The sequence below is a fragment of the Entelurus aequoreus genome, linkage group LG04 (assembly GCF_033978785.1).
Source record: "Entelurus aequoreus isolate RoL-2023_Sb linkage group LG04, RoL_Eaeq_v1.1, whole genome shotgun sequence".
NCBI lineage: Eukaryota > Metazoa > Chordata > Actinopteri > Syngnathiformes > Syngnathidae > Entelurus > Entelurus aequoreus.
The window spans coordinates 33,191,042-33,203,906 of record NC_084734.1 but is presented as its reverse complement, the minus strand read 5'-3'; the positions used below and the strand labels follow the sequence as shown (position 1 = coordinate 33,203,906).

At 37.8% G+C, this 12,865-nt stretch overlaps 1 protein-coding gene across 2 annotated transcripts in view; it reads right to left on the bottom strand.

Annotated features, from left to right (window-relative positions):
* Positions 1-319: 319 nt before the first annotated feature.
* The window catches only part of wasf1 (WASP family member 1), a 148,413-nt gene continuing 135,867 nt past the window's right edge, over positions 320-12,865 (bottom strand). Inside the window, exons 6-9 of one of the 2 annotated variants that reach the window (XM_062044635.1) lie at positions 8,314-8,477; positions 5,797-5,976; positions 5,171-5,721; positions 320-1,394 (exon numbers count right to left, since the gene is read on the bottom strand). In XM_062044635.1, coding sequence (XP_061900619.1) covers positions 1,237-1,394; positions 5,171-5,721; positions 5,797-5,976; positions 8,314-8,477 — 1,053 coding nt within the window. In that variant the 3' untranslated portion in view covers positions 320-1,236. The remainder of the gene's footprint in view (positions 1,395-5,170; positions 5,722-5,796; positions 5,977-8,313; positions 8,478-12,865) is intronic. The other variant, XM_062044634.1, reaches the window with a different exon arrangement.

Sequence of the window (12,865 nt, the reverse complement as noted above, 5' to 3'; positions counted from 1 at the left end):
CAAATACTTTTGGCAATATAGTGTATTTAGGCTATGACAGGCTGCTTGTGCGAATGCGACATGTATTGACCATATGTGGCAAGAGGAGCTCCTCCTCTTTAAAGCGACAGCGACGTTCATTTCGTGACAAATGTTCGTACATACCCTGCCTTTCCTTCCCAACCCTTTGACTATTAGATTTTGTAAACATACTTTTTTCCCACCGGTGGGCAAATAGGGTCCAAGTTAATATGTCAAGGAGGATTCATTAGAGTTTTATTAATTCAAGCAAACTGTAACAGTTACATAAGTTACATGATATTAATCTTTTTTTTTTCTTCTGTCTTCCGAACCAGGCTTTTTTGCCGCCTTTCCCCATCCCCTCCGTCCTTCCTCACCCCCCCAAACAGAAAGAGCAAATCCATACAAGCGCAGGCAAGTAAGTAGTAACGGCACGATACATTCATCAACTCAACGACACGTGTTGTTTTTTGTACGGACGATAAGGCAAGTCGAAGAAAGAACAGGACAGACAGAAATGATGGCAGAACGTCTTAATCACACGAAACTGTTTTTTTTCCCGTAGAAGCAAACGAGGTAAGGCCTCTCGTTACACAGTAAAGGGTATCTCTGTGTGTGTGGAGGGGGAAGCTGCCTTCATTGTTGGTGTATGAATTGTACCTGGACTAAATATTAATTTGGGACAACTACAGCGGCATCCACTCACAGGTGTCCTTGTTTGTGACAAGTACAACACTCTTAAAAATAATGGCTCAGAGATTCGTCTTTCCTGATATGGACAAGCATGTGCGGCCCTTGGAGGACGCCACACCACCTGGACAGGGAGAGACGCTCCAAGCGTGTATTTCCCTGGGGTTAAAGGTTGTGCAGTCCCTCGATCAACACACTGTTTTTGTTCTGAGGATACATGAAGCAATGGAGCCTGAGAAAACTGCAGGTATGTTGATAAAAAACAAAAAAGCAAAAAAAAAAAGAGCATGTAATATTATTATATCCATCCACTAGGTGGTGAAAATGTGCTAAAGAACTAAATGCAACATGCCTTCATGTCTTTTTTTTGTTTTCTTTTATACAATACAGGTAAGACACGAAAAAAGAAAAGGAAAAAGTGGTTCTTCTTAAAAGAAAACAGAACGGAATGAAGTCCACTAAAAAAAGACCACAACACGGACAGCAATGGAAGTTCTCCACGACAAGACAGACGCAAAAGGAAAAAAGGTGTCCGCAGGCTGGCTATCATTCCATCCAGTCCCCCTCGTCAAACTCTGACTCGTCCTCCGAGTCGGAGTACTCCACGGCGATGCGTCGGGACAAGATGGTGGCCACGTCGTTGCCCACTCGCTCGTGTTTAGCCTCTTGCTCTCGCTGCTCCTCCACCTTTCGCAGCTGAATGCCTAAAGAAGGCGAGAGAAAAGTGGAAAGGGTAAGGCTTAAGACACGTTTTCATTGTGTTACCTGGTTCTGTCACTCAGTACATGTCCATGCACTAAATTAGTCAGATTTCTCAAATAGTTTAGCTCTAAATAAGCCTCCTACAACCCATGGAAACACCTTAATCCGATCGTGTTTGGTTTTGAAAAATCAGACTAACACACCTGGATTATGCTACTGAAAACCAGATCTCTCTAGTGGATGTGTGCCGCCCGAGGGGACCCTTTGTATCACGCATGCGCCAGTCTTAATGCGCAGGATGTAACCCGGAAGCAGATACAATTCAATAATAACATAAGAAAAAATTGTAATGAAGAGGAAACTGTTTATTTGCTTCACAAATTAAAATAATGGAACATTCTGAAGTGCATCGAAAGAAACATTATTTAAGAAGGTAGCTAAGGAAATGACGATTAGGACTCCCGAACGAAATAGGAATGAGATGGAAGAGAATGAAGCAGGTATATTACGAGGTAAATAAGAAAACATACACAACCCTCTTGACGCTGCATTAGTGCACTTTAAACTGATTACCAATAACTCTGTATTCCACACTACTGGCAAGCTTGTACAGAACAGTAGCAACCCTCATCTAGAACAGTATCCGCCAGGGCATGCATGCACTGTCTTTTGCTTCGGATTTAAAAGTGACCCCTGAACTTTCCTCCAGAAGGTCTTATCTTTGTCCATGTGATGTCAGATGACACAAAAATTGAGCTGTCTGGCCACAATACCCAGCAATATGTTTGGAGGAGAAAAGGTGAGGCCTTTAATCCCAGGACGACCATGCCTACCGTCAAGCATGGTGGTGGTAATATTATGCTCTGGGCCTGTTTTGCTGCCAAAGGAACTGGTGCTTTACAGAGAGTAAATGGGACAATGAAAAGGGAGGATTACCTCCAAATTCTTCAGGACAACCTAAAATCAGCCCAGAGGTTGGGTCTTGGGCACAGTTGGGTGTTCCAACAGGACAATGACCCCAAAAACACGTCAAAAGTGGTAAAGGTATGGCTAAATCAGGCTAGAATTAAGGTTTTAGAATGGCCTTCCCAAAGTCCTGACTTAAACATGTGGACAATGCTGAAGAAACAAGTCCATGTCAGAAATTTCAACAAAATGTCAACGAATTTAGCTGAACTGCACCAATTTTGTTAAGAGGAGTGGTCAAAAATTCCACCAGAAGCTTGTGGATGGCTACCAAAAGCGCCTTATTGCAGTGAAACTTGCCAAGGGACATGTAACCAAATATTAACATTGCTGTATGTATACTTTTGACCCAGCAGATTTGGTCACATTTTCAGTAGACCCATAATAAATTAATTAAAGAACCAAACTTCATGAATGTTTTTTGTGACCAACAAGTATGTGCTCCAATCACTATCACAAAAAAATTATAGTTGTAGAAAATATTGGAAACTCAAGACAGCCATGACATTATGTTCTTTACCAGTGTATGTAAACTTTTGACCACGACTGTAGTATATATATATATATATATATATATATATATATATATATATATATATATATATATATATATATATATATATATATATATTTATATATATTAGGGCTGCAACAACTAATCGATTAAATCGATTAAAATAGATTATTAAAATAGTTGCCGATTAATTTAGTCATCGATTCGTTGGATCTATGCTATGCGCAGGTTTTTTTGTTTTTTTTGTTTTTTTAATAAACCTATATTTATAAACTGCAACATTTACAAACAGCTGAGAAACAATAATCAAAATAAGTATGGTGCCAGTATGCTGTTTTGTTTCAATAAAATACTGGATAGGATAGAAATGTAGTTTGTCTCGTTTATCCGATTATTAATCGAAGTAATAATCGACAGATTAATCGATTATCAAATTAATCGTTAGTTGCAGCCCTAATATATATATATATATATATATATATATATATATATATATATATATATATATATATATATATATATATATATATATTCCTCATGCACTAATTGACTAAAAGAGAGTGCGGTGATGTCACGTTATGGATGGGAAAATGCATTTTTAGACAATATGATTTGCCTGAGCGGCTAGGAGACCCCGAGAGTAACAAGAGGTAGAAGTGTGTGACAATCATTGGTACTTTAATCTTTAATCTTTAATTAAAACAAATTAGAAAGGACAAATTAAAAAAACAACTTGAGACTTCCCACGGGCTGGATTTTGGATGGTCTTAGTTTGAGGACCCCTGATTTAAACTTTACCGCTGCCGGGTATTTTTTTCTATACTTATATTGTCATATTTCAGAATGTGTTTCTTCTATTTTTGGCCAAAGTAAGACAAAGAAAACTATCTGAAATTGTCTTTATTTTTTAGTTTTAATGCCATGATTTTAATAGTCCGACCCACGTGTGCACAGATTTCCCTCCATGCGGCCCCTGAGCTAAAATGAGTTGGACACCCCTGATGTACAGTATATGTAACAGCTGCAGCAAAAAAAAGGTGCAGCATAAAATAGAGAGTAGGTTCAGCAGAAAATAGACATTTTACACAAAGAGAAGTAGCTAACATGGAAGCGGTCGGACAGAAAAAACAAAACTTGAGACTTCCCGCGGGCCGGATTTTGGACACTGGCGGGCCATATTCGGCCCTCGGGCCGTAGTTTGCACTAATCTGTGCTAAAAAGAAATAGGCGCACCCGGTGTATGGGAGGCACGTGGCGTATGCCCAATACTTTAGTGCATGGAAACATAGTGAGTGAGCTCCTAACTCAAAACACTTGTATCGCCAATAAACATCTATAATTGAAATTAATTGAAATCAATTTAGTTGGTGCTCGACGCTCCCAAACATGTAACTGCCATTAATCAATTTTCTACCGCTTATCCCTCTCGGAGAGGCGGGGGGGCTGGAGCCTACCCCGGAAGGCAAGGTTCACCCTGGACAAGTCGCCACCTCATCGCAGGGCCAAAACAGACAAACAAGCATTCACACAATAGGGCCAATTTAGTGTTGCTAATCTATCCCCGGGTGCATGTCTTGACATTTAAAAAAAAAAAAATACACTTAAATATTTTAAATAAGAAATATAGTTAAAAATACAATACTACTAACAACTGCAGTAGTTTTATGATGTAGTAAGAATTTACTTTGGAGAATGGACTTCTAGGGCATTTTTTTTTCAGCAGCCTCCTCGTCAAACATACCATTAGCAGCTTTTTCATGTTTTCATGGATAAATGACTAATTTTGATAATTTATTTATTTAGTTCAATAAATATCATCCGTTTCCTCTTTTCTGCACTGTCCTTCACACTCACTTTCTTCCTTCCTGTGGTTGAAAAACTAAGTTATGTCGATCTGTAGCGATAAGCTAATGCTAGCGAGTTAAAAACTATTTTTTGGGGTGGATCTTACAGAGTTCACTGTGACATTTTCTACGCCAACTACTGGTGGGGATGCTTGTAACTCCAATTTTTGCTTACAACTTAAAGCATAACAGTTCGACAAGAGACTTTTATCTGAAAACGTTCTTAAATTGGAGCACTCTTAAGTCGAGGTATCACTGTAGTTGTGTTTTAGGCACTGAAATACAGTGGTTGTTTGTTACACAATGCAACATATTTTAATCGAACAAACTAATCGATAGATTATTAAAATAATCAATGGCCGCAGTCCTAGCTGAGTGAATGAAATAAAGATTTGAACAGCAACACAGAAATGATAGCAGAGTTGTTTTTAAAAAGTCTCCAAAACACACCCACCTTTTCGTATGGCCTCCAACAGAACACTGCGAGCATCGCTGATAGGTGGCAGGTTGGCGGGATGGTGCCTCTTGGCTCCCATATCGTGCATGGAGTGGTGAGGCGGGGATGCCATCGCCCCCGCCGACGGAAACGCCGGCACAGGCGGGGGCCCCGACGGGCAGGGTGAGGAGCTTCGCGCTCCGGCGAAGGGCAGAGGAGGAGGCGGCGGCGGAGGAGGCAGGACCGTGCCATCCGCCCCCAGGCCCTTGTCCAGGACTTGCTGGAGGCGGGCCGGGGAAGAGGAGTGAAGCGGGGGCGCCACTGGCGGAGGAGCAGGGTGGAGCACCCCTGGGGCAATCTGTGGAGGGGCCGGGGCAGGGGGCATCGCCAGGGATTGGTGTTGGACCGGTAGGGGAGGAACAGGGGGAGGAGGGGTGCCACGTAAACCAGAGGACGGTAGAGGGGGCGGCGGCGGGGGGAGAGGAGGCGGCGGAGGTGGGTGGGCGTTGCTGAGGCCCGCCGTCCTTGCTGGGGACTGAGGTCTGCTGTCTGAAAAACCTGAACTGGAACTAAGGAGACAGAAAGACAACATGTTTGACTATGCTGCTCCTGGTTTTACTAGTTCCGCCCGTAGGAATGTGCACCTGATGACAGAGGGCGGCTTGATCTCCCCCAGCGGGTGCATGGCTGGCGGAGGCGGAGGAGGGTCATTGGGCCGGGAATACATTCTGTCCCCGCTACGGCTCAGCAGCTCGTTCATCTGGCTGTAGGGCAGTGCCGCCAGCGAGAACGGCCCGTCCAAATGTTCCATGTACAACTGAGCCCTGAGAATAATATATTACATGTGTGAGTAGTTGCCATATATACAGTATAGTGAATATAGAAACTCATGACTGATTGTTTTTCTTCCCAATAGAGCTTTGACCTCAGCAGTAACAACATTCTTCTTTTGAGTAAACTCACATTGAGGAAGCAGTCATCATCATCCATGCTTGGCAAAAAATATCCGTACATCAGAAAAAGCACCAATTTCCATAAAATCGTCCTCATTAATTGTAGTTTCTTGGCAGGGGATTTGGAGCCTTGAGGCACAATTAATGCAATCACAGCTCTGAGGGAGACAGGACATCCCCGCCAGACACGTCATTAGGTACACCTGCGCACTCTCTAATCTATTGAGACAGGATTTGGGTTTAAAATAGATCAGCCTTTACTAAGATTATAATAGTATATATATATATATATATATATATATATATATATATATATATATATATATATATATATATATATATATATATATATATATTAGGGGTGTGGGAAAAATCCATTCGAATTCGAATCGTGATTCTCACGTTGTGCGATTCAGAATCGATTCTCATTTTTAAAAAATTGATTTATTTTTTATTTTTAAAAAAATAAAAAAAGTTTTTTTGTTTTTTTTAATAAATCAATCCAACAAAATAATACACAGCAATACCATAACAATGCAATCCAATTCCAAAACCAAACCCCACCCAGCAACACTCAGAACTGCAATAAACAGAGCAATTGAGAGGAGACACAAACACGACCAGAACAAACCAAAAGTAGTGAAACAAAAATGAATATTATCAACAACCGTATCAATATTAGTTTCAATTTCAACATAGCAGTGATTAAAAATCCCTCATTGACATTATCATTAGACATTTATAAAAATAAAAAATAAAAAACAATAATGTCACAGTGGCTTACACTTGCATCGCATCTCATAAGCTTGACAACACACTGTGTCCGATATTTTCACAAAGATAAAATAAGTCATATTTTTGGTTCATTTAATAGTTGAAACAAATTTACATTATTTGCAATCAGTTAATAAAACATTGTCCTTTACAATTATAAAATCTACTACTCTGCTTGCATGTCAGCAGACTAAGGTAGATCCTGCTGAAATCCTATGTATTGGATGAATAGAGAATCTGGAAAAAATCGTTTTTGAATCGAGAATCGTAATGAATTGAAAAAAAATCGACTTTGAATCGAATCGTGACCCCAAGAATCGATATTGAATCGAATCGTGAGACACCCAAAGATTCACAGCCCTAATATATATATATATATATATATATATATATATATATATATATATATATATATATATATATATATATATATATATATATATATATTAGGGCTGTGAATCTATATATATATATATATATATATATATATATATATATTAGGGCTGTGAATCTTTGGGTGTCCCACGATTCGATTCAATAATATGTAGGATAGGCTCCAGCAACCCCCGAAAGGGACAAGCGGTAGAAAAATGGATGGATGGATGTAGGACAGAGCTTAAGCGCTATCACCTTCTTTCGCACAGTGTTTTTTGGCATCCATTCTAGATGTACTAAATATATGGTAGTATGTTAGATGTAATTATTGAATACCATTGAAATCAAAAGTAAAATGACCTATTTATTGTTAATATTTGAGTGGGCCTTGGAACCTTCTGGAGTAGAAAAGTTGGACCCCGAGGTCATAAAGGTTAAGAAACTCTGTTTTAGTACATGCAAACCTTTAGTAGATCAGCCCCATATTGTAGTGACTTTAGTGCACCAATACTACGTTGTGTTAATACATTTAGTTCATTTAGCTGTTTTTATGCTTGAAAATGCTAAATGAACTAGCCAAAAGTATGGCTTTAAAAGAATCTGCGATATAGTCAAGCCGCAATCTCCTTAGCGAGATGTGGTGAGGGATGACTGTATTACATTCTAACTATGCAATTAAAAAAATGTTTGGCTCCAACCACATAATTAATATACAATAATATATACTATAATTGTATTTTCAGTTTTGAATTTGATTTCATGTATTTTCGTACATTTTTATTATAATAATTAGTCAAATAATATTTACTGTACTCTTGCCACTGGTACAAAAATTATATACTGTATGTACACTTACTTATTATAATACAATCATATAATCATAATTTATATTAAATAATATGAAATACAATAATTATAATATGCTGTATATTATATACGCAATACAAATAATATATTTGCATATTTACTATATTTAGATTACATGTTTACAATGAACCTTGCTCTACATTATTTATAAGAATGTTTAGCCAACATTTTGACACCTGTCACTCATGTTACCTGTTGTCAGAGTAGCCAACAGAGCCGTTGGCCTCCCTGTGCTTGTTGTCAGGTATGTCCTGCGCCAACTCCGCACCCAGCGCCAGCTTCTGCCACTCCTTCTTGCGGTCGTGCGGCGCCCGGGGCACCTTCTCGCCGTCCTGAGGGCGGTCTACGGCCTTCAGCTATTGATGGGTGACAAGAAGAGAGGTCAGCAGGTAAACCATTGTGTCGTATCGTCTTGGTCAAGAAGAGTGTCTTTCCTGTTATTGCTAACATGATGCAGTTGTAGTCTCTTCTATGAGGCACGTTTTGCAAGAGAAGCTTCCATTGGTTGATTGGTCAGAGAGGGTCTTTGATGTCATGTGACTTGTTTGGCCCGCCAAAGGGTGGCTTCCCAATTTGAATACATATTCATACTGACCTCACACAATCATTAATAGCATGTATACAATTTTAACTAGTTGCCATCTATTGAACATCATATATGGCGGTATTTAGCTAAACTTCTCACTCATGTTAGGGGTGGGCGTCCTTTAAATTTGAACGATTCTGAATCCGATTCCGATTCTTCCACAGTATGCAGTACAGGCCAAAAGTTTGGACACACCTTATCCTCATTCAATATGTTTTATTTATTTTCATGACTATTTACATTGTAGATTGTCACTGAAGGCTTCAAAACTATGAAGGAACACGTGGAGTTATGTACTTAACAAAAAAAGGTGAAAACATGTTTTATATTCTAGTTTCTTCAAAATAGCCACCCTTAGCTCTGATTACTGCTTTGCACACTCTTGGCATTCTCTTGATGAGCTTCAAGCACACCTGTGAAGTGAAAACCATTTCAGATGACTACCTCTTGAAGTTCATAGTTTTGATGCCTCCAGTGACAATTTACAATGTAAATAAAGAAAACACATTGAATGAGAAGGTGTGTCCAAACATTTGGCCTGTGTATATATATATATATATATATATATATATATATATATATATATATATATATATATATATATATATATATATATATATATATATATATATATAAACAGTATATATATATATATATATATATATATATATATATATATATATATATATATATATATATATATATATATATATATATATATATATATATATATATATATATATATATATATATATATATATATATATATATATATATATATATATATATATATATCAATCCTTTGAACTTGAATATAAATGTTATGAAGTTTCTTTCCACAGAGTACACTTTCACAAAAGTTGTACTTTATTTTTGAAAACCTTATAGAAAAAAAATATTTACACATATCCTGTTGTTTACATGTCAGGGATTTATGCATACTATTTCAATGCAGATCATCCATGAGTCAAATATGTATTAACTGTCATTTTTAAAATATATGTACTCTTGACAGTTTAACAATATTAACATTATATTTAAACTACTTTATTATTTTATTTTATTACATACAATTGTTTGATCGAAACTATGGTGAGTCAATATTACACAATTAGTAAACAAAAGCAAAAACTCTTCTACTCATTGAAATCCTTTGGTTTTTACCCTCAAAGTCCTCCTGGTCTCTTATTCCCCGAATGTGTAAACATGAACAAAAAGGACATAAAAAGCTCTAACAACTCCAGTATTAAAGGCCTACTGAAACCCACTACTACAGACCACGCAGTCTGATAGTTTATATATCAATGATGAAATCTTACCTTGCAACACATGCCAATACGGCCGGGTTAACTTATAAAGTGCAATTTTAAATTTCCCGCCACACCTCCGCTTGAAAACGTCTCGGTATGATGACGTATACGTGTGACGTAGCCAGTTTAACAGAGGTATTGCTTCCCCATTGAAGCCAATACGAAATAGCTCTGTTTTCCTCTCATTATTCCACAGTATTCTGGACATCTGTGTTGGTGAATCTGTTGCAATTTGTTCATTGCATTATGGAGAAAGAAGCTGAGCAAGCAAAGAAGAAAGTTGTCGGTGTGAAGTGGATATTTTGCGAGGGAAGTCAGCAACACAACACAGCCTGTGTTTGTTTACATTCCCGAAAGATGCAGTCAAGATCGAAGAACTCGGACAACAGAGACTCTAACCAGGAGGACTATATATACGGGATCCCGTCCATATAACCCGCTCGAGCTATAACTAGCTCGAGCTAGTAGCTAGTAGCTAGGAGCTAGCATAACAAACACCTAGGTGTTTGTTATGCGGGATTAATTTGTGGCATATTAAATATAAGCCTGGTTGTGTTGTGGCTAATAGAGTATATATATGTCTTGTGTTTATTTACTGTTGTAGTCATTCCCAGATGAATATCAGGTCCCACCCGCACGCTTCCAAACATTTGATTGCTTGCCCGTACGTGCGTGTCATGTACGTAACTTTGGTTAAATATATAAGCTTTATGAACCTTGGGTTAGGTGAACGGTTCTTTGGGCTGAGTGAGTGTGTGTGTTGTGCAGGTGTTTGAATTGTATTGGCGGGTTATATATACGGGATCCTGTCCATATAACCCGCTCGAGCTATAATTAGCTCGAGCTAGTAGCTAGGAGCTAGCATAACAAACACCTAGGTGTTTTTATGCGGGATTAATTTGTGGCATATTAAATATAAGCCTGGTTGTGTTGTGGCTAATAGAGTATATATATGACTTGTGTTTATTTACTGTTGTAGTCATTCCCAGCTGAATATCAGGTCACCCCCGGCTCTCACAGCATCTTCCCTATCTGAATCGCTTCCACTCCCCACTAGTCCTTCACTTGCATTTTCCTCATCCACAAATCTTTCATCCTCGCTCAAATTAATGGGGAAATTGTCGCTTTCTTCGGCCATCATTGTAAACAATAGGGAACTTTGCGGATATGTTCAATTGACTACGTCACGCTACTTCCAGTAGGGGAAAGCCTTTTTTTTATCAGATACCAAAAGTTGCGATCTTTATCGTCGTTGTTTTATACTAAATCCTTTCAGCAAAAATATGGCAATATCGCGAAATGATCAAGTATGACACATAGAATAGATCCGCTATCCCCGTTTAAATAACAAAAAATAATTTCAGTAGGCCTTTAATCATATACTGATACTCCCCTTGGTATCAACACTACCGATTTATGAATGGATCCGTCTTTCTCTTACGTGAATGCCCAGCGGTGGCTGCTAAACAGCAACAGAACAGCCCAACAGCTGTTACATTATCCTCTCTCGACTCTTATCAATCTACTTGTTAATTTTTTGTTAATAACTGCTTACTTTCTGCTGCATCACAGTTTTGTATACACTTCCTATACTTTACTAAGCACTTAGTTTTTGTGTTGTTTCAAGCGTCTAGCTTAGCGATTAGGATTATGCATCTGCCTGCTCTGTGCAACATTTTTAGCCTCATCCTCCAGTGATGAGGATACTTGTGAGAAATTGTGACTGGAGGATGATTAACCTATAGGGGAGTGGCTCCACACTGTGTATGGAGATACAGTTAGCAGCTAATTATTTTGGTCGGCGGACAGAGTGTCGAAAATAGGAATGGACGTTTAAAAATTAGGACGGTTCCGGGAGAATTGGAATGTGTTTCCATCGATGCCCAACCCTACAGTACTAATAGTGCTACTGTACGCTTGAAATAGCTGTTTGGCCCCTAGTCCGTTAGCACATTTTCCTCTTTGGCAGTTGAAAGCAAAAATATTTGAGCACCCCTATATTAGAGCAACATATGAAAAATAATTAGAGTATGACCTTAAGATTTACTGAGTTAAAAATTAAATCAAATGTTCCTTTGCAGAATTGAAGCTAAACCGTGATGATAAGCAACGGGAGAACATTATTTTTTTGAAAAGAAACGGTTTGAGAAACCATAGATTTTTCTTTACTAAAAGGCACACAAACAATCCAACATTCACTAACTGTGTTACAAAAAAGATCAATTAGAAACATACATAATGTTGGATATAGAGAACATACAAACCCTTTATTTATCAAATCACAATTATTGAAATTCAACAAATTGGTGCATTTTCAAACAGCTAAAATTATGTATAAAGCAAATTCTTCTCAACAAAAGAGAAGAAATATAACCTTAGAAGAAAATCTAATTCAAAACATTTGTATGCTAGTACCACACTTAAAACCCTTACTTTATCAGTATGTGGAATTAAATTATGGAACTGATTAACCAAATAAATCAAACAAAGCACCAATATGTTCAAACTACAAGTGTTCACAAAGTACACAGAAGAAGAATTATGATGAACATCTTGAACCCTTTTTTTTTTTTTATTGAGACAAATATTATTTATGTATTTAATATTTGTTTGCTTACTATGGTATATTATTTATTTATTTGTTCAGTGTTCTGTTACAGAGAACAAGGAAATTGGATAAAATTCCTATGGTATGAAAAGGGGTAGGATTAAATAAGTTCTGCTTCTTCCTACTCCTTTTCGGACAAGCTGTAATGAATCAACTGGAATTGTGTGATGCGTTACATTGTATCGTATGCATGTTCCAAATAAACTGGAACTAAACAAAGGAGTCGGTTTAGCATAAATT